The sequence below is a fragment of the Juglans microcarpa x Juglans regia genome, chromosome 4D (assembly GCF_004785595.1).
Source record: "Juglans microcarpa x Juglans regia isolate MS1-56 chromosome 4D, Jm3101_v1.0, whole genome shotgun sequence".
Lineage (NCBI taxonomy): Eukaryota > Viridiplantae > Streptophyta > Magnoliopsida > Fagales > Juglandaceae > Juglans > Juglans microcarpa x Juglans regia.
In genome coordinates, this window is record NC_054600.1 from 5,788,964 (window position 1) to 5,810,318 (window position 21,355).

General features: G+C 35.9%; 1 protein-coding gene and 1 long non-coding RNA gene across 4 annotated transcripts; both read left to right on the top strand.

Moving 5' to 3' along the window:
- The first annotated feature begins 3,097 nt into the window (after nt 1-3,097).
- Nucleotides 3,098-10,012, top strand: LOC121260836. Its single transcript, XR_005939795.1, has 2 exons — nt 3,098-3,290; nt 9,574-10,012. It is a non-coding gene; the product is annotated as an uncharacterized LOC121260836 (long non-coding RNA).
- On the top strand, nt 4,713-9,971 carry LOC121260835. Of its 3 annotated transcripts, XR_005939794.1 has the most exons (5): nt 5,340-8,068; nt 8,183-8,269; nt 8,366-9,157; nt 9,241-9,292; nt 9,563-9,971. XR_005939794.1 is itself a non-coding variant. In XM_041162876.1 (3 exons), exons 1-2 carry the CDS (start codon nt 8,468-8,470, stop codon nt 9,244-9,246), a joined length of 696 nt encoding a protein of 231 aa, XP_041018810.1. In that variant the 5' UTR covers nt 4,713-8,467; the 3' UTR covers nt 9,247-9,292; nt 9,563-9,971. The 3 variants fall into 3 exon arrangements, 1 of the variants encoding a protein (XP_041018810.1); XR_005939793.1 differs by having other exon boundaries at nt 5,340-8,269; XM_041162876.1 differs by having other exon boundaries at nt 4,713-9,157.
- Nucleotides 10,013-21,355: the final 11,343 nt, after the last annotated feature.

Consider the following 21,355-nt stretch of genomic DNA (forward strand, 5'->3'; position numbering starts at 1 on the left):
TTGCTGAGGGTGAGATATTGCTAGTGCTACTACTTGACCCAGGCATTGAATAGTGTTATCTTTTATTTTGCTTCAAGTTTGTAAACAAACAATGAGCATTTCCATTTTCGAAACTCAACTTTCTCTTGTGAAGCCCCCAAACATACCCAAACCATTCACTCAACTATGTGATGATCACAGCCGAGAGATACACAACCAAAATCATACCAAACAAGAAAAGTAGAGAACGTGATTTTGCTAGCCGACTCAGGAATCGAATAGTAACATATAGGAAATTTGGCACCCTTGAATGACTGCAACAACCGGTTGCCACTACTTGTTGGTCATCCAGGTTACCATGCCATGGAGGTATGTACTAAATTTCTTGTGTCCCCACGCGGCTTTGTCATCATAACAATCGAGGGGGTTAATCCAATAAAGAAAACTGAGCCACATTACTTCTCTATCACAACATAACACCAATAAATTTAATTTGCAAAATTAGACAAAGAACCAAAGCAAATCCAAACAGTATGCAAAATCAACAAAAATCATCGTACTAAATAAGAGCATTCGCATCCAGTGCCGCATATCGAATGTGTGTTCCATGGGGTTCAGAATGGTTTTTTCTATTTACAGCATGAGTAAGCCAGGAGGCCAACCTCGAATGGCAGCAAAAGTACCTTAACCCTAGTTGCCTTTTGTGAAAACTATCACAAAATGCAAGATGGTCATACAGGTTAGGATTATCCTGCCATATCGATCGGGCCCCATTAACACTTGTAACACCCAATATTTTAGTGTATTTTTACTGAAGGATTATTTTTTATTGTTCAAAAATTTATCCTCTTATTTTAAAATTGGTTGGATTTTTTTTAGTGAGTTTATTTCTATGATTTTAATTTGGTGAATATTATTTTTATGTGCTTTCCTAATATTTATTTATTGTTATGCATTTAAATTGCTTTTAATATTTAAATTAATTACTGTGTGATTTAATTATTTCAATATGACTTTACCATTGCGTTTGAATTATTTTATTGAACTTATGGTTTCAAAATCGTCTCCGTTGGATCATTTTTGTGACCCAAATTATGAGGATTGGACCTCATTTCTTTTCCTTCTATTTTTCTTTCCTCATTTTCTTTTCCCTTTCTTTTCTTTTCCCCCTTATTTCTCCTTCGGCCATCTCCCGCGCGCGACATCTCTCTCTCTCTCTCTCTCTCTCTCTCTCCTGCAATCGTTCCTCACCTAGTCCGCCGCCGTCGCGCCGCCGTCGCGCCACCGTGAGCGACACCGCCCACCCCATTGTGCTCCCCACCGGCCGGCGACCTCACCCCACCAACCTCACATCCATCCGCGCCGCCGTTAACCACCACCAGCTCTTCAAGCCGCGGCGCCACTTTCGCTCCAGCGCCGTCGTCGCGCCACCTCCGGCCACCATCTTCACACCACTTCATCCTCGACCTCTTGGCAACCTATTGGACCCAACCCCACCTCCGATCCGTCACCGGTGAAGCACAACCAAGCCCATCTCCGATTTCGGCATTTTCGGCCTAAAACCACCATTTGCGCCGTCACTCACGGCAAACCACCACCACCACTAGCTTCACCGATCTCCCTAGGCACTACCCTATCAATCTTGGGTCTTCGTTTGCCTCCGTTTGAAAGTGGGTATCTGTGACCCACGGCCACAGTGTATTTTGCACTGCTCTGTAGCTGTTTTTCCACTTCTTGCAGCTTCGTGATCCTTCAAAAATTGCTTTATAGCGCTGTAAGTATTTTCTCAAAGAACTTTCGTGATTTAAATGTATTTTTGCACTAACTCATTTTAACTGTGAACTGGTTGGTTATGCCGGACTGAGTTCAAGGAGTTCGGGGGTCGGATGGATTGCGGACGGAGTTGATTGTATGTTTGGTTTGTGATTGGATTGTGTTGACATTTGTTGGATATTGGTGTCGTGTCTTGTTCACTGCATTTGCACGCATGTTTATGTTTGTAACTGAAAACTGGGTTTTCGCATGATTGCATACATGTTCATGTGTTTATTTGAAAACTGGATTTTCATGTGAGAAATGATTTTTGGGTGTGTTTGAAACGACTGGATTGACTGGTTTGAGAAAAAGGAAAAGAGACTGTAGGGATGGTGGTAAGCAGGGACGGTGGTAGAGTCCCGCCTGTGATTCCCACCTACGGTGCACTCGATAGGGATGGTAGTAAGCAGGGATGGTGGTTGTGTCCCGCCTGTGATTCTCGCCTACGGTGCACGCGGTAGGGATGGTGGTAAGCAGGGATGGTGGTATAGTCCCGCCTGTGATTCCCGCCTACAGTGTCCAATAAATTGTTGGGTTTTGTGTAAATCATTTTTTGGAAAAATGTTGGATTATATGTTTTGGCTAAAAATGGGATTTTTAGCGTGTGTTGGAAAAGTACTTGTTTTCAGGGAAAAAATGAGGTTTTGGGATTTGTTAGTTGGTTGCTTTAATGCGTTTTTATCTCGAGGGTTGTTTGGATTATTACTTACCTGCGGTACCGTTTTATGGTATCGCAGATTTTGATGCAGATGAGGATGATGAGTCTTAAGCTTTGGCTCCATTTGGAGAGCGATCTGGGACTGCTCTCGTGCATCGATATTTATTATCCTAGTCTTTTATGTATTTACCTTTTGTAATATATTTGGGATGACTGTATAATTTTTTTTAAAGATAAATTATTTTGGATACCTGTATTTAAATTTCTGGTACTTAGTTGACTTATTATATTATCCGCTGCGATTTTTGTTATGCACTTTTGCATGTTGCACACACTTGGGTACATTTCGTTGGGATGCGTGACCCATGTTGTCATCATCCCGATGTCACGATTCTCGCGTCTCTATACGTGGGAGTCGGGGCGTCACAACACTTCACTACAAGAAATGTTGTTTTTTGCAGCCATTGTTATTTCCAGCGGCTGTATTTTGGACGCAAATTGTAGTGTTTTCCTGTTCCTTTTTATTGTCTCTGGCGATGTGGCAAACGGTGGCAAAAACTACCTTATTGCGACTACAATTCATAGTCGCAAACAAATATGCCACAATTGCCATTTCTTTATTGCTGGAGCTTTTGTGGCGATCAAAAGTTGCGGCTAAAGAATTTTGGAAACCCAAATCGATGGAAGAAACCCCAACCACATTACATTCCTTTTTATCCGCAATTTACCCCAACCCCAATAGTACTCTCTCTCTCTCTCTCACGTCTATGAAATTTTCCTCTCGCCCTGAAAAACACGATCAGCCTACTGCGACGTCGTTGCCTCCTCGCAGGTTAAAGTAAGTGTCTCTCTCTTTTTATTTATCAATCTGTCCGAGTCTCTCTCTCCCTCTCACGCTCACTCTTTGATCGCTGTAACTCTGCTCTAGAAAACTCTCTCTCTCTCCTCGGTCATTAGGCGGCGCCACCTTGTCCTTGCAACTGCTCCTGCCAATTAGTGCGCGACACCTCCTTAATTTACTCGATCTCTATTTCAGTAAGAAGATCTCTACTTCAATCTTTTTTCTTTGTTTCTTATCAATAAATTGCATCTTGATTTAGTTTAGTATAATCAACAAGGCAAATTCCATCTTATCAATAAATTCCATATAGATATAGTTTGATATATTGTTATCATGCCAGGCAAATTCTAGTGGCTGAATTGGCTAAAAAGCTAATAAATTCCATATAGTCATCCTTTTGCAAAATTTATGGGATAGCAATTTGAGTCTCCTAATCCCTACAGAGATATTATTGGGGTCTTTTAATAAGTTTCTCCTTCAATCCAGCAGCTACTTCCTGTGTTGTTTTTAACTTTCCCCTCTTTCTGCATTCAAAATTAGAATGGTTAATATATAGGTAGATATAATTAATTGTGGACATTGATAAGTCTTATAAACCCAAAGCTGATTCTATTATTGTGTACTTTGTTGTGTTATTGTCCACACGGTAATTGATAAGTTATTCTCCACATGGAGAAGTCTTATAGATGTTGCATGTCCTGTCCACACACAATAAAGAGATATTGTCTCTCTTTTTTTGCGATTGCACATGAAAGTGCAAAATAATTAGCACTTGTTCACACACTAGTTTTGATCTCAAGTATAGCTTAGACGAGAAATTTATTCATATGTATTGTAGTTCATATGAATGAATCATTTGTTGAAAATAAATAAATAGTCATATATGTTGTGATATGCCAATGCAGGAATACATATTGGCAACACTAGCTAGTAAAACTGTGATTTTTGTACCCCATCAAATTAAATTACTCCTTACTACGGATCTAATTTCTTTTTTGAGATTTGTCTTCCCATTCCATTTAAATATTTTACTTATGTAGTAAGAGTTCTATACTGCCATGATAACCTATTTGGGGGGGTTTTGAACTCTGAGTACAAAGTATTCATTATTTTGTCAAGCCACACCAATATTGATTAATTCATTTAAATGAATTAGTGTTTAAGTTTTTTATGCTGCAATTGCTATCCAGGTTTGGTTATCTTCTTTCTTTGGCTATGCTCCTTTGGTCGTGATGAGTAGCACTCCTTACAATCATGGTTTATATGATTGTAAAGAGTTTTGAAATCCTGGATATTTATCTTAGAAAGAAATCTAAGTAATTCATTACCTTAATAAGTGAATTTTTCTTCAACTAATGGTTGTTTTGTATGTTTTAAAACTTCATTATTCCAATGAATGGTGAGGTGAATAGAGTTTATTACAAATCTTGGTAGATAATTTCTGGTAGAGTTTGACCTATATCATAAACCTCCGTGCATGATTAAGCTGAGTGGATGTTGTTATAAACTAGTGTATCATGGTTTATGCACTTGCAAAAATATAAATCACTGCTAATGACATCTAATGGTGTCCTTTAATGCATAGATTCATGTCTTTGAAGTTGGTGTGGAAGAATTGCCCTTAATACGGATGCAATTCTATTAGTAATTCTTGTTGCAATATAAGCTAGTAAAGCATGTATACAATTTGTATTTTGGTTTGGTGGATTAATAGAAATTCCAATTGTTCTCTGCTTATTCAATTCTTTGAGTGCAAATCCATTATTCAGGTTAGAGTTGAGCATTTTAGTATTTTCAGCAGAATATCATGCTATGCTTTAGCTAGAACACTTAGATTATTCTTGCCAACTACGTACTCAACCTAAGCAACTAACTTGGTTCCTCGGGTTTATTATTGGAAGTCCTAAATTGTGGTCGTGGATAAGTCTTATATGTGGTGTTTCAAATGACGTCTAAACATTATCTTTTCTATTTTATTGTCCACATCTTAATGTGACTATGGGCCCCACTAAACTTTTCTTTATTGGGTCTTGAAGCTGATATACTGGTAATTAACCCTGATTTCACCACCTTTTACATCCATACACTTTTAGGTACACAAAATTATAAAAAACTTGTGGTTTTCAATTATTACTTATAATGAAGGTCTAATATGTAGAATGGTTGATGATATGTTTTTAAGACAATTGAATGGTCTTAAAAATGTCCATTTCTTTCGTAGATGGACAAAAGTTGGATGCATATCACCGATAGATTTAGATCAAGCGAATATGCGAAAGGAGTTTCAGAATTTATCTCTTTGGCGCAAGCCCATGTAGTCAGCCATGACCAAGTACGTTGTCCATGTAAAGGCTGCTCAAATAATTTCTTCCTACCCATAACCGAGGTAGAAAGATATTTGTTCATTACAGGCATTGATCCAAACTACACAACATGGATATTTCATGGCGAAGAGGAAGCTTTATTATCTAGTGATGATGACGATAGGCACGATGCCGAACATGGTGATGAATTCATTGATGATATTGATGTCATGTTAGATGACATCCGGGCTGGTTCACATTTTGATCTTCATTCAACCGACTCATTCAACGTTAACTCCTCTACATCGGTCGACACTCAGTCAACCTTGTCATTTGAGCAACTTTTGGAGGATGCTCGTCGTCCTCTTTATGAAAGTTGTAAGAAGTATTCAAAGCTTTCTTTTACTGTCAAGTTGTTGCACATAAAAACAATAGGGGGTTGGAGTGTGAAGTCCTTCGATATGCTTCTTCAACTGCTAAAGTCAGGTTTTCCCAATGCTCTCTTACCCAACTCATATCAGGAGTCGCGAAACTTGGAGCGGGGCCTAGGCTTTAATTACACCAAAATACATGCTTGTCAGAATGACTGCATAATATTTTGGAAGGAAAATGAAGATAAAGATGAGTGCCCCAAATGTAAGGTCTCACGTTGGATAGACGACCGAAGTAAGAAAAACGAATTCCTCAAAAGGTTCTACGATATTTCCCATTGAAGCCAAGGTTACAACGATTGTTTATATCACAAAAAAACAGCAGTAGATATGAGATGGCATAGAGAAAAGCGCGTCAATGAAGACGGTATTCTAAGACATCCTGCCGACTCTGAGGAGTGGAAGACATTTGATAAAGAGCATGATTGGTTTGCCGAAGATGCTTGAAATGTCAGGCTTGGGTTAGCTAGCGATTGTTTCAACCCTTTTAACAATTTGAGTAAACCTTATAGCATCTGGCCAATGATACTTGTCCCTTACAACTTGCCCTCGTGGTGTTGTATGAAAGATCCATTCTTCATCACTTCACTTCTTATTCCTGGACCAAGATCACCTGGAAATGAAATCGATGTGTATCTACAACCGCTAATTGATGATCTCGTGGATCTATGGGAAAATGGTGTATATACATATGATGTAGTGGTAGGCCTTACATTCCGATTGCATGTAGCTTTATTATGGACAATCAACGATTTTTCCGCATATGGAAACCTCTCCGGATGGAGCACTAAAGGAAAAATGGCATGTCCATCATGCAATCAACAAACTGATTTTATGTGGTTGACATATAGTCAAAAGCATTGTTATATGGGTCATCGTCGATTCTTGCCACTAGCCCATATTTGGAGAAAGAAAAAAAGTCTTTTTAATGGGAATGAAGACCATCGGTTCGGACCTACACCATTGTCGAGAAAAGAGATACTCAATCAACTACAGAATATTCCAAATGAAACGTTTGGTAAAGCTACCAAGAAAAGAAAGCGTACCACTGAGGAGCTAAATTGGACAAAAAGAAGTATCTTCTTTCAATTGCCGTATTGGTCCACTCTAAAGATTAGACATAATCTTGATGTGATGCACATTGAGAAGAACATATGTGATAATATCTTAGGAACTTTGATGACCATTCAAGGAAAAACCAAAGATCATCCTAATACAAGTCGTGACCTTTCCAACCTAAAGATATGGAAGGAGTTACAACTTAGACATGATGGAGATAAGCTTACCATGCCACCTGCTTGTTTTACTTTGCATGGAACTGAGAGGTTAAGCTTCTGCAAGTGGTTGAATGATGTGAAATTTCTCGATGGCTTTGCTTTTAATATATCTAGATGTGTTAGCCTTCCTGATTGCAAGATTTCGGGAATGAAATCTCAAGATTGTCATATATTCATGCAAAGACTACTTCCTGTAGCTATTACAAAATACTTACGACACGATGTTAGATTGGCACTTACTGAGCTCAGCACATTTTTTAATAAATTGTGCACTAGAACATGTAAGCTTGATGTCTTGGAGCGACTTCAAGCTGATATCACCCTAATTCTGTGCAAACTTGAGATGGTATTCCCGCCCAGGTTTTTCTATGTAATGGTCTACTTAGCCTACCATTTGCCACTTGAGGCCATGCTTGCTGGCTGGTACAATATAGGTGGATGTATCCTTTTGAGATGTACCTTGGTAAATTCAAGAGGTATGTTAAGAATAAGGCGCACCCAGAAGGTTCAATGGCAGAAGCCTATATCCATGTTGAATGCTTGAATTTTTGCTCCATATACCTCCATGAAGTTGAGACCAGATTCAATCCACAAGAAAGAAATGTTGATGGTGGAGGGACTAATGTACAAGATGGACTATATGTGTTCCAACAAAAGGTGCGACCCATGGGTATGGCAACACGTCATCAACTAGAAGATAACCTTTTCAAGACAGCTAAGTGGTATGTGTTTAATAACAGCCCATAAATTAAAGAATACCTCAAGTAAATATATATGATAATGCTGCTGTGTAGGTGTTTAAATTATGATTCTTCTAACATTTTACGATTTTTTTTTACTGTTTTGCTATATTCTCACACATTCTAAGTACTTTATAGTGAGCACTACAACAAAGTGAGGGAAGTCCACACAAATAACGTCGATCGTTGCCATGTAGCTGAATCCCAACTTGGTTCAAGTCCAAAGTATGTACATACAACAATACACTTGTTCCCATCAGAGTTTTACACTTATTGGTTTTTTGCAAACCTTAATGCTTCTCCCTCTTTCCACTTGCGTAGATCCAAGATCTGCGTAAGAATAATCCCAGTGAAGTGTCTGAAGATTTATATGCACTAGCGTGTGGTCCTGAACCTTGGGTTGTGTCATACTCTGCTTGCATCATGAATGGCATAAGATTTCATACGAGAAACCGTGAAGAACTCCATCGCACTCAAAATTCTGGTGTTTTGGTTAGTGGTGAACACCAATCAGAAAGTGTCGAGTTTTATGGTATTATAAAAGACATTTTGGCATTACAGTATATGGGATGGCGTCATGTCTACTTATTTGAGTGCCAATGGTTTGACATTGCTAATCCCATACGAGGGATACGTGTGGGTGAGCATCTTATGAGTGTTAATATGTCGAGATCATGGTACAAGGACGAGCCTTTTGTTTTGGCATGCCAAGCTTCACATGTGTTTTACCTACAAAATATAGGCTTGGGTAGTAGTTGGTATGCGGTGCAGAAGGTGACAAACAGAAATGTTTATGACGTTTCATCGAACCCATTAATAAAAGACGATGAATCTGATTCCAGCGATGTTGATGTTTACCAAGAGGACAATGACGGAGATGCTTATATACCGGTCCAAGTCGATGATGATGGACTAGTGAGTCCATTGCACATGATTGATGTAGACCCCACACATTTGGATGCGTCCTCACTAATTGCCCACGCGCATCGTAGCAGCCAAGAAATACCTTTTATCAATGATGATGAAGAGGAGATATGTTCAGATGATAGTTCCAACTCTCTTGGCAGCACAGGTGAAGATCTCTTCACTGATGATGAAACAAACTCGAATGAGGTAATAACTGAAATATTCTGAGTTATATACACTTGCTACATGTGCATATTGTGTTAATTATTATATTGAAATTCTGGTTGCAGGATTAGCAGCATATCAGAGAGTCCCTTTAGTTTGCACTTATTAAATATATTGGTAAGTATGATCTTCAAAAGGTGTTGGAATTTGCAATAATTTTTTTTATGGGTTGTCATATATGTACTAGTATGGTTTAAATATTTTGTACAGAGGGCAACATGCACAAAAAATGCATGATCTTCCAGGGGAAAATATTGCCCTCACTCGCTACTTCATCTAGTATAGATTTTCAATACCAACATTATTTCAATTTCTATTTTTCTGTATGGGTTTTCTAATAACCATTTGAATTTTGTTGTCCTCGAAACACTACAAATTTTTAAATAGGTGTGGGGAAGAAACTTGGATGAGCTGGATGAACACTATATATGTTTGTTGTCCTCTGTTATTGCGTCTGACCTGGATGAGCTGAAAGGCATGAAGAAGTTTGAAGTAGCTAATGTTGAAGGAGATGAAGTAGCTAATGTCTGAAGTAGTTAGCTACTGGAGGAGATGATTGAAGAGGTCTGAAGTAGCTAATGTAGTCAAAGTCCAGTACTACATGCAGTGATCCTGCTGAACGTTTTTTTGTATTGTAAAATTAATGATGATGGATGACTTGTGACTGTAATATTTTTTGAAATGATTAAATGACTGTAATGAAGAAGTTTGTACTACGTGAAGTGATCCTGGTTTAATGATTGTAATATTTTCTGAAATGATTAAATTTTATGAAGATTGATGACATTTGGTCTAATAAGGTCAAATATTGAATTGCTTGCCCCGTTATCCACAAAATTCTGTACAAATCTTGGGGATGATAATCACAGGTGTTAGTGTTGACTCTCTTGTCACCAAAAAATCTATGTTGAATGATGGAGGTGTTGTTAATATAAATGGTGAAACAGTCTATTGGTGTTTTGTAGTTTTATCATATTCCTTGGTTATGATTGTAGGAACCAACATTCTATAAACAACATCCAACAAATCTTCATCTAGAGATTGAATTGAAGAATCAAACCAAGGAATACTTCAACTAATAATTAATAGATGCTATTAAGAACTTCTCTCTATTAGAGAATTATAATTTGGTAATATAATCATTCCCAAGAAATGTATTTTACTTCATATGTTGTTGATTGTACAATAACTAGAGAAGACGATGCTATAGCTCGCTTGATTTGTGTTATAAGTAGACCATTTGCAAGAACACGATATTCAATTTTTTTTTTTGTTTTGTTTTGTTTTATTACATTTGAATGATTCTATTTCCTCAACCAAACATCCAAACATGAATTTTAATTATTGCCATCATCGACTTATGCAAACAATTCAATCACAAAGATAATGGTGATTGAAGTTGGTATTATATAGACCTTGATGTATAAATGAAATTCAATTACTTAACGTATTAAATATATTGACTTCATCTAGTATGGTTTCAGAGCAATCTATGGTTCACTAATAATTAATAGATGCTATTAAGAACTTTTTTTTATTAGAGGATTATAAATTGGTAATATAATCATCTCCAAGAAATGTATTTTACCTCATATGTTGTTGAGTGTATAATAACTAGAGAAGACGATGCTATAGCTCTCTTGATTTGTGTTATAAGTAGACCATTTGCATGAACACGATATTCAATTTTTTTTTTTTAATTTTTTTTTACGATTCTATTTCCTCAACCAAACATCCAAACATCAATTTTAATTATTGCCGTCATCAACTTATGCAAACAGTTCAATCACAAACATAATGGTGATTGAAGTTGGTATAGACCTTGATGTGTAAATGAAATTCAATAACTTAACATATTAAATATATTGACTTCATCTAGTATGGTTTCAGAGCACTCTATGGTTCATTAATAAATATATACGCTAGGTATGAAAATAATAAACCCGTCCAATGACGGAGTATTCAATATTCTAATATATGAGTGGTGCTACTCCAACAGAAGAAATTTATAGAAAAATCTACCGATAGTGTAATTTTCTTTTTGTTTAATCTAATTTTTCCCTTTTTATTCAAACATTTTTTAAAAACTTTGTAAACATTTTTAAAAAATGAAAATAAATCACAAACTCAGTGAGCTACACTGTTTCATTTATCCTATAATATATATTGAAAAAGTCTATGAGTGACAAGTGTAAATTTAACTTCTTATTAATTTCAGGAAGCTACACTTAGAAAGGAAATAAAAGAGTGACTTCTCATTGGCAGGAGCTGAAATGTAGTGCGCGCGATGATGAAATCTAGTACGCGCCAAGTTGAGGAAATTGAAGGGCAAAGGAGTCACTTCCCTATCTGCATACATCATGCATCAGCATGAATCATGTACCTCTAATCTCGTCACTTCTATACGAACAGGGCAAGGTAGGGTCCCCTTCTTCCAATCTTCCAATCTCTTCACTTCCAACCCCATGGTGACAAAACGTCACTAGCTCGTCCCCTTCTGTTTTCCTCCCATTTTGCCAAAATCTAAGTCTGAAACTCCATTCTTCATGAGGGGTTTACAATGCTTAGAAGTTGCCCCGTGTTCCCGCATCAGGTGCTTGTTTTATTTTGGTTTCTTGCCATGCATTTTCGGTCCTATATAGGTGCTCGACTTGGTTGTAATATGATTTGTGTTTGGTTGCTTGTTTGGTTAAGTATTTACTCTAAAAGTATAAACCTTCATGAAAATAACTGTTTTCTGGGTTGAAGCAGCAAGGCATGACTATAAAAGTATAAACCTTAAACTTGTAATCAGAGCCATGCAAACCCACATTGGGTTTCCCTTGAAGCAATCTTAAAGTACACTTCCCTCTTCTCTCTCAGTCCTGTATAAAGAAGTTATTTAATATTCATGGATAACCTTAGCCTTTATTCATTTTGCTTTCGGGTAAATTGCTAAAATGGTCACGTGCTCTTGCATGTTAGTCACTAGATGGTTTTCCTACATATAGCCCAGTGATGAAGTACAAGGGATAGTAGAGGATTATAAGCATTGAGGTAGACAAATTTTGGGTACGTTTTAGAGCCCAAACAGAGGGCTGCTGGGTATGCTTCAACATCCACGACACATTGCAAAACAATGCAATGAAGTAGAATAGGACTGAGAAGTGAATTGTTTGCCTTTGATACTCCAAAGCTGCATAATCTTGTTTTCTTATGTGCTGTAAAAAACCTTTGTCATTTTAGAAATGTCACAAGTGTAAATTTTGTCCTCATACCTAACATCAATTCAAGTATGCAGGATATGAATTTAACTAAAAGAGGCAGAGGTAGACCCCGAGGTGGAAGATCATGTGGTCAAGATAGATCGTCATGCAGAACAGAACCTAGAAACACAATGCCAATTTCTACATTCAACCTTAGAGACGATATGTTAGGTGGCTCGGATGACTCAACCAAGCAACCAGATGTTGTGCCAATGACAGAATTTCCTGATGTCGGGCTCCATTCTCCAATTAGCAGAAATGATATTGGTAAAATACGTAGGCCATGTCATGTTTAATTAATATAGATAGTAGGGTGTTTTAAATTATATGTATTGTGAACTTAATAGATGTTATTGTTAATGATAAAGTGATATTTGTTATTCCTATGTGTTCAGAAGTGCCTATGCGGAAACGTGTGCGCAGACCATCAAAGTGCACAGAATTTGATAAAATCCGAAAATATGGAAAAATATCTTTGAAAATAAAGGATGGGGAGACAGCCCCTTGTTGTGAGAACACTATGTTGTATACAACAAGGGTTGTTTGGATACTAAAGCACCATAGCGACCTTAGTCACGCTACTTGGCACGACGTACCAACCAATGAGAAGGATGAACTGGTAGCTTGTGTTCAGGTATCATCTGAAATTTTACACAATTGAACTCTAGAGATTGGGTTTCCAATAATCTCCCACCATGATAAAATGTTAAGTTAGTGTGTCTACTTTATTGAATATAATGGTTTCTTGGACATGTTTAGGCTGATTTCATCCTAGATTGGACAAAGAAAAATCATCGACTAACGGTAATGAAGACATTTCCGAAGAGATTAAATGCAATACGGTATGAGCTGCATAAAATTTACAAGACATTCGCGAATGCCGAAGAAGCACTAGCGAATAGGCCATCGTGGGTGAACGCGGATGTTTGGGTGAAGTTATGTGGGAGATGGTCAAGTGAGGAGTTTAAGGTAAGGAGAGTGTTACATTGTTTGGCATGCTTCTTCAATTGATGTTATTTCACGTGCTGGTCACAATGGTTTTATTGTCATGATTGCCTCTAATTCCTACACATGATGGAAAATCTAGTTATGGGTTCTTCTAATATGAGTTTCAGAGGCTATCAGAGCGGAATAAATGTAATAGGGAGAAGCAAAAATTGAATCATACTGCTGGAAGAACCTCATTTGTGCGCCTAATGGAACTAAGGGTAAATCTAAATTCCCTTTGGTTGGTAGATACTTATTACATACATAAATGTTTAATTTTTTTTTGGTGTAATTTCTGGTTTGCTTACTCAGAAGTTTTTCCAATTTATTTGCAGTCTGATACTGATAGTCATTTAGTTGATTTCTTTAAAGACGTGCGGTGGTCAAAGAAAAATGGAAAATTTGTTACCCCTTGACAGAAGAGAATTACGTGAGTGGCATTTTTATAACATTGAAATGTATTGAAGAGATTCTCAATACCACTTCATCTAGTATTGAAATGTATCTTCATCTAGGATGGATTCATTTAGCTCTTTACTGATGTCAATAATCTCTCGCTGCCTTTCTTTCTATCTAGAATGAGATGGCCAGAAAATTGGCTAAGCTAGAGCTTGAGAAGCGCACTAAAGAGGCTGCAGCAACAATTTTCAAAGAGGTTCTGGGCCACAAGTCAGGGTATGCGAGGGGGTTAGGAGAGATGGTTATTCTCGACTCATCTAGAGACTGTAATGATGAAGTTATTAGAGAACTCACAGCAGCTGCAGCAAGACATCAGGAAATGCAGCAAGGCATGAGAAAGATGCTCAATATTACAAGAGTCAATTAGATGAACTAAGGGGGGACGTAAGGGTACTCTTGGAGTGGCAACACGAATATGATAAGTTGATGACTACATTAATGTCTGAAAGGCAGTCTCAAGGAGAGTCTCATAGAGAGACGCAAGGAGCTGCACAACCTCTTGTCAAGAACCACAAGATCCCATTTTTTGAATATTTTGGCATCAAAAAGTGATCAGGGCGATGACAAACCTTCCACAATTGTCTAACCTTTTGTTGATATGTGATTTTTGTGGGGCTAGGTGCAACTTTTGGGAAAACTGTCAAGTTGAAGCTATATAACTTCAAAGATAGTTGATGTGCAATGGCAATGTTATAAGTCAAAGATGGTATGCTCTATATAGGTAACTTTTCTTTCAACTGGGCATGTTTTTTACAATATTTAGGCCAAGTTTAATTAATGTAGATATCACACCTGTGATATGGTGGTTCAATATTGGGGGAATGTTCTGGAAATACAATATTGGGTAGAGCATCTAACTGATTGGGTTGCGAATTACTTGCAGGTATCATATCCCTTTTTCTCATGGTGGCATAACTTCTTAATCCAGATATTGTAGCGAGTAAGTGGTGGGGAACCTGCAAACGTTAGGCCTTATAGCATCTAGAATGTTTATTGGTGGCCACTGTGGGAAGTATTTCTCATCCCTTTTTAGAAAGAATATAGGAAATCCCTTTAGTTGATCCTGTTACTTCAATCATCCTGAAAATGGATAAAGAAAGCACCCATTGTTAACTATCAAGGTGAGTCTTAATGTGTTTAGGCATGAGTGTAATTGATGTAATTAGTAGTTGGGTGTCAGTACTTCCTAGTTTTCAATCGAATATATATATATATATATATATATATATATATATATATATATATATTAGATGAGTGTTGGAACTTATTGAACCAACTCAATACCAAAAACAAATTGCTGTGATTTTTAGGTTAAATCTTGGCTGCTAGTTTTCATGCATATGATAACCTTCTATATGATATAGAGATTAAAGTCTCTACACTGGCTGGTTTGGGAATGTTGATATATATCCATGAGTGTTTGTAGTAGATCATGTCAAAGCTAGTAAATTATTTATTTAATTCTGTAGTTTGGCCTGGAATTCTGATTTGTGTATTTTAGAATATGGTTTTACATTGATGGCATATGGAATTCCTTAAAACATGAATGTGTTTGGTGGAGTGCTGTAAAAACGTAGTTTGATGTTGATTTTGAACTAATAGTTTTGGATATTTTATTTTATTTCTTATTGTGCTTGCTGGTTTACTTTGGTCACTTCCATGGATCATGTTCAGCATCAATGTATGTCATGGCTACGGATGGTTGAGCATGTATGGCCATGTTGGTGTAAATGTATTTTTACTAATGTGGTAGTGAAGACATTATTGAAAGAGGTTGTACGTCTGATGTACTTTAAATATTCTTTGTTTGTATTTTGTAGATGCAGGGATATTTTACACGTTTGGTAGAAATTAAAAGACATGCAAGACTGTAAAAGGACGGGAAAAGGAGTGCTCCTCGAGAAAAAGTGGGTGATTTTGGAAGTTGAGATAAGCTTTTGAGGTTCATATATATTTGTTCCACTAGTTCCTAGGTAATTGATCAAGATAGATGGATGAGCATTACTAATTAAGTACTGGACAGATTGTTGCATCTTTAGTTATGTATAAACAATGACATTGTGGCTACTGTGATCATTGGGTTTGTCATGAACGGCTGTGAAATTAGGTTGTATGATTAACCAAACATGCGCTTGTACTCCCTGTATGTTCTTCATGAATGGATGAAGTTAGCCACTTCTTTCTTTTGTTCTATGCACTAACTAGATTTTGATATCCCAATTATATTGCTTTTGTGTTTTTCAACTAAGTGATTTTTTTAAGTAGCAAATATGATGGATGAATTAGTATTTAAACCATCTTAGCATAATTGGGTTACAATAAATTGACAGATAATGCTAAGCACTAGTGCAGGTAGAAAATACATTTTCACTACTACAAATTGCCAATATTGGCTACACTCTGTGCGGTAAATTTAAAAAATAAAAATAAAAGAACAAAAAAAAATAGTAAAAAAAAAAACAACACATTTCTCGGATATATACGTCGCCAGAAAAGACCTTTTTCTGGCATTAAAACTGTCGGAACAAAGTATTTCTGGCGATTATAACGATCGTCGGAATAAGATTTTCGAAATTATTTTTCTTAATTGTGGCGACATTATGTCGTGCCAAATAACTATTTGCGTCTAACTTGCATGTTTTTCCCTTCAGAAATTTGTCGCGGCTAAAAAGTATCACCGGCGATCTATAGCGTGGCAAAAGAATATTTGCGACCAAGACAAATATGCCGGGAATTGCTTATGCAAATCTTAATAGCATTTGTGGCAAGACTAAACCGCTGCAAAATTATGACAATTTGCAGCGGGGACTTGAACGGGATACAAACTTCTTGCGGTTGGTAATTATGATAATTGCAGCGAGAAAAGTTGACGCAAAGTATGTGGTTGTTGCGGCTTGTTTTGGTTTCTCGCTGCAACTTCTCAATTAAGACAGGGAAATTGCGGCGACCTGGGGGCAGGCTAAAGTAGACGCAAATTAGCAATTGCGTCTGAAATTGCACCTTTTTTAGGCGATTGGTCTTGCCGGAATTGGACACATTTCTTGTAGTGTTATAAATTAACCCCCTCCCAAATAAAAATTACAACCATCATTACAGCCTTACAATTCCCTCAAGAAATAATTATTGATCAGTACCAAACGCTGCAAAGAACCCAACAGAGGTGGAATTCAGAATGAAAGAAGATAAAGCTGAAAATGAACATTAAAATCAGCATAAAACATGCTTTTTGGGGAATTAAATTATAAAACATGCTCACTAGACTGGCTGCCAACTTTCTTATTAGTGAAATAGCAAATTCAGTGCAAAAATAGTTTTGAAAATAGCACTACACATGTAAAAATAACACAACAATAGCACAAATAGTACAAAAATAGCACCTTCAGTTGCAATTTCAGTGCAAAAACAGCAAACCAATACTAATTTATATGCAAAAACAGCACCCTTGAATACTAGTTTTAGTGCAAAAACAACACACCAGCAATGCAAAAACAGCACCGTGGAATAGCACTAACATACAAAAACAATTTTAGCAATAACACTACAAATGCAAAAAAAAAAAAAAAAAAAAAAAAAAAAAAAAAAAGCGATAGCACAAACAGTACAAAAACAGCACCCTCAAAACCAATTTTAGTGAAACAGAGCACTGAAAACCCAACTAGATTAGTGCACAAAAACTCCATTCTTGAAAAAAGCTAGGGTTTTGACTTAGTACTAACAAATAAGAAAGAACAAAGAAAGCTACGAACTGATTTTTTATCAGTTTTATTTAAAAATCAAACTCACATATTAATTCATTGATAGATTAATTCACTGATGGGAGTATTTGTAAAAAGCTAGGTTTTTTTTTTTTGAGAAAGCAAGAACAGATCAATCCACCAAAAAGACATTATCACAGGAAAAGCAAATCCCAATCTCTGAGCACAAGCTTGTAAATTGCAAGAAAAATCCAAAAACAACACAAGCAAGAACAGATCAGTGCACCAAATAGACAAAATCATAGAATAGCAAATCCCAAACCAACAGCACAGGTTTGTAAATTCCTCAAAAAATTTGAAAACAACACAAGCAAGAACAAATCAGTGCACCAAATAGACAAAATCACAGCAATAGCAAATTTCAATCCAACAGCACAGGCTTGTAAAAAGCTAGGGTTTTTTTTCGAGTAAGCAATTCACAGATTAGTGCACCAAATAGCCCCAAATCAATGCATAGCAAATCCTAATCTCTGAGCACATGTATGAAAATTGCAAGAAAAATTTGAAAGCAGCACAAGCAAGAATAAAACAGTGCACCAAATCACCAAAATCACAACAATAGCAAATCTCAATCCAACAGCATAGAGACTTGTAAAGAGTTAGAGTTTTTTTCGAACAAGCAATTCAATGCACCAAATAGCTCCAAATCAGTGCATAACAAATCCCAATCTCTGAGTACGTGTATGTAAATTGCAAGAAAATCTGAAAACAACACAAACAAGAACAAATCAGTGCACCAAATCACCAAAATCACAGCAATAGCATATCCCAATTGAATAGTAGAGGCTTTTTTTTTTTTTAAGCAAGCAATTTAGTGCACCAAATAGCCCCAAATCAGTGCATAGTAAATCCCAATCTCTGAGCACATGTATGTAAATTACAAGAAAAATCCAAAAACAATACAAGCAAGAACAAATTAGTGCACCAAGTCACCAAAATTACAACAATAGCAAGTCCCAATCCAACAACAGAGGCTTGTTAAAAGCTAGGATTTTTTTTTCTTTTTTGAGCAAGCAATTCAGTGCACCAAATAGCCCCAAATCATTGCATAGCGAATTCCAATCTTTGAGTACATGTATGTAAATTTCAAGAAAAATTCAAAAAAAGCACAAGCAAGAACAAATTCACTGCAAAGCATACGGATGGGTAAGCAATTTCAGTGTTGGATTTGTGCGAGAGAGAAGGACGGAGTCCAACCATGAAGGAGCTCAAAAATGAATGTGATAGAGAAGCTCGGTGGCCCGCCATGGAGGATCCTCATTCTCACTTAGTTCATCCATAGAGGAAGTCGAACAGATCAGTATGTGCGAGGGAGAAAGGAAGAATCCAGCCACGGAGGAAACTGAGAGGGGATGAGGACTTACATTGATTTTCGATGGAAAGGCTACTGTCGATAGTGTTTGCGATGCGAGGGAGGGGCAAAAACGATGAGGGCAGCTAACGGTCGAAGAAAAGGAGACGCGGGACTAACAACAGGGAAAGTACGAAATCATAATTGGGATGTACAGTGAATTCCCAAATATAGGAAACCGTTGTAGCATCTGAATAATTCATCCTCATTTTAAAAATTCAGCTGGAGGAGAGTTTGGGGTGAAAACCCTAAACTTTCCCGCAAAATATAGAAAAAAACATGCTTTGCAGCACTAAATGCAAATGCTTTTATAGGCTTCTTTTGTCTGGTTTACAATAAGTATGATGCTACTATGGTTACATTCACGTAGAGAAACTACCTTCGATTACCCCCATTCTATGTTTTTCTTAAATAAAAAAAATATGTCATTTACAAAATTGGTGTGTAACACTATATTTATCATAAAATCTATAAATTATATTTTGAAAAAATAAATAAATAAATAATAGTTTTTCTTGTTACCATTGACAATGTAACTATAAAATAATGTATAAAGATATTTATTTTAAAATAATTATATTTTTGTTGAATGTCTTTAGTATATTTAATTAGGTTAGTTTGGCCCGATTATTATTTATTATTTTTTATATATTTTTTATTATTATTTAATATTTTATTATTATTTTTTATATTTTTTTTACTACTGCTGATAAAATATCAGCCAAATTCGTTAGAATCATGACAATGACTGTTACGGATGGCAATGTATAGATTAATCAGAAATCAATCAAAAAAAAAAAGAAAAAAAAAAAAAAAAAAACGAAAAAAAAAAAAAAAAAAAGGCTTGAAAATGAGGTAGCTAGAGAGGCTTGGTGGGAGCAAATGTTCCAAACAAACCTGCATTACCCTCATCTACCCATTGTACTGTTACTGCACGGGGATCGTACGTACTGCCTCTGCACTGCAGAATAGCTATATATATATATATATATATATATCAACTTCTCTTCTCCAATATCAAACTTTGGCATTCGTGTTTAAAAAAAAAGTAAAAAAACTAACAATGAAAGTGACGTGAGAACAAGCCCTCAGAGATATTTGCAGGGGGAAATGAAGGAGAGGATGCAGTACCCTCGGGGGAAGCTCCGGAGGACCGGTACAAAAAAGAAGCAGCAGCAGGAGAGTGGTGGTTTTATCGAGACCGAAGAGCTATGGCAGCCGTACAGACAGTAGCAGAGAGGGCTAGCTGCTTCTTCAGACAGAGAGAAGGACAGTGAGTGAGAGAGAACAATAAATCATCTTCCATCTGTTTTTTTGTGATTGCAGTAATTATTTTCGCAATCACTCTTTTGATATTTTGAGTAAGAAATATCGGACGCAATTTTCTGATAGTGATGTTTCATTTGACGAATGGGGAGCATCGTAAATGACAAAGCATATAAAGACATATAAGTAAATTTAATACTTTTTTATATATATATATAGATTTGATGAGTAAAAATTGATTCAATCTTTCCATCCTTTATATAGTCTAAATTCTCGTTTTTGACTCGTTAAAACTATATTTAAATAGTAAAATGAGATGAGATAATTTTAAATAAAAATTAAAAATTAAAAATTAAATAAAATATTATTAAAATATTATTTTTTTAATATTCTTATTGTTTTGATATTTGAATATATTTAATTGTTTATTATATTTTATGTAAAAATTTAAAAACTCATAATAATGAGATTAAATGAAACCATTTTTGTATCTAAACGGAACCTTAAACTTTTGTAACATAATTCTTATTAATGAGTAAATATTTCATTAATAAAAAAGATATAAAAAGAGGAAGTGTTAAGTCCAGACAAACATCTCTTTTCAACAAATTACATAGTGCATGAATACAAATGATAAAGAACAATGATACTAGTAATATGATTTGAGCTCGAATTACTCAAGGAAGCTAGAAAATGATTGTTATAAGAGAAATGATATTTACAATTTTAGAGTGTATAAGTCTTGTACACTCATTTAAAAAAGAAAAAGTGAATAAATCTATGATTCACATAAAAAATTATTTTTTTAATAATGAACCTTATTTTTTTTAAAAGGGAATATGCGAGACTTAAACATCTTAAGACTTTATACATTATTATTGTTATACAAGTGAGTTTTTTTTTTTTTTTTTTTTTTTTTTTTTTGCAATCTCACTATTGTATTGCAAAATCATTAAAAGACAATTTTAATTAATGATTAGATTTTTTCATGTGCACATTTTAATTTCTTAAACCGAGTTGGTGGAATTTTCCTTTCAACCTTTTAAACTTTCATATATAAATTTCTTTTAATCATGTGAGAGACACATTTGGACATTTTTTTAATAAGATTAGTTCA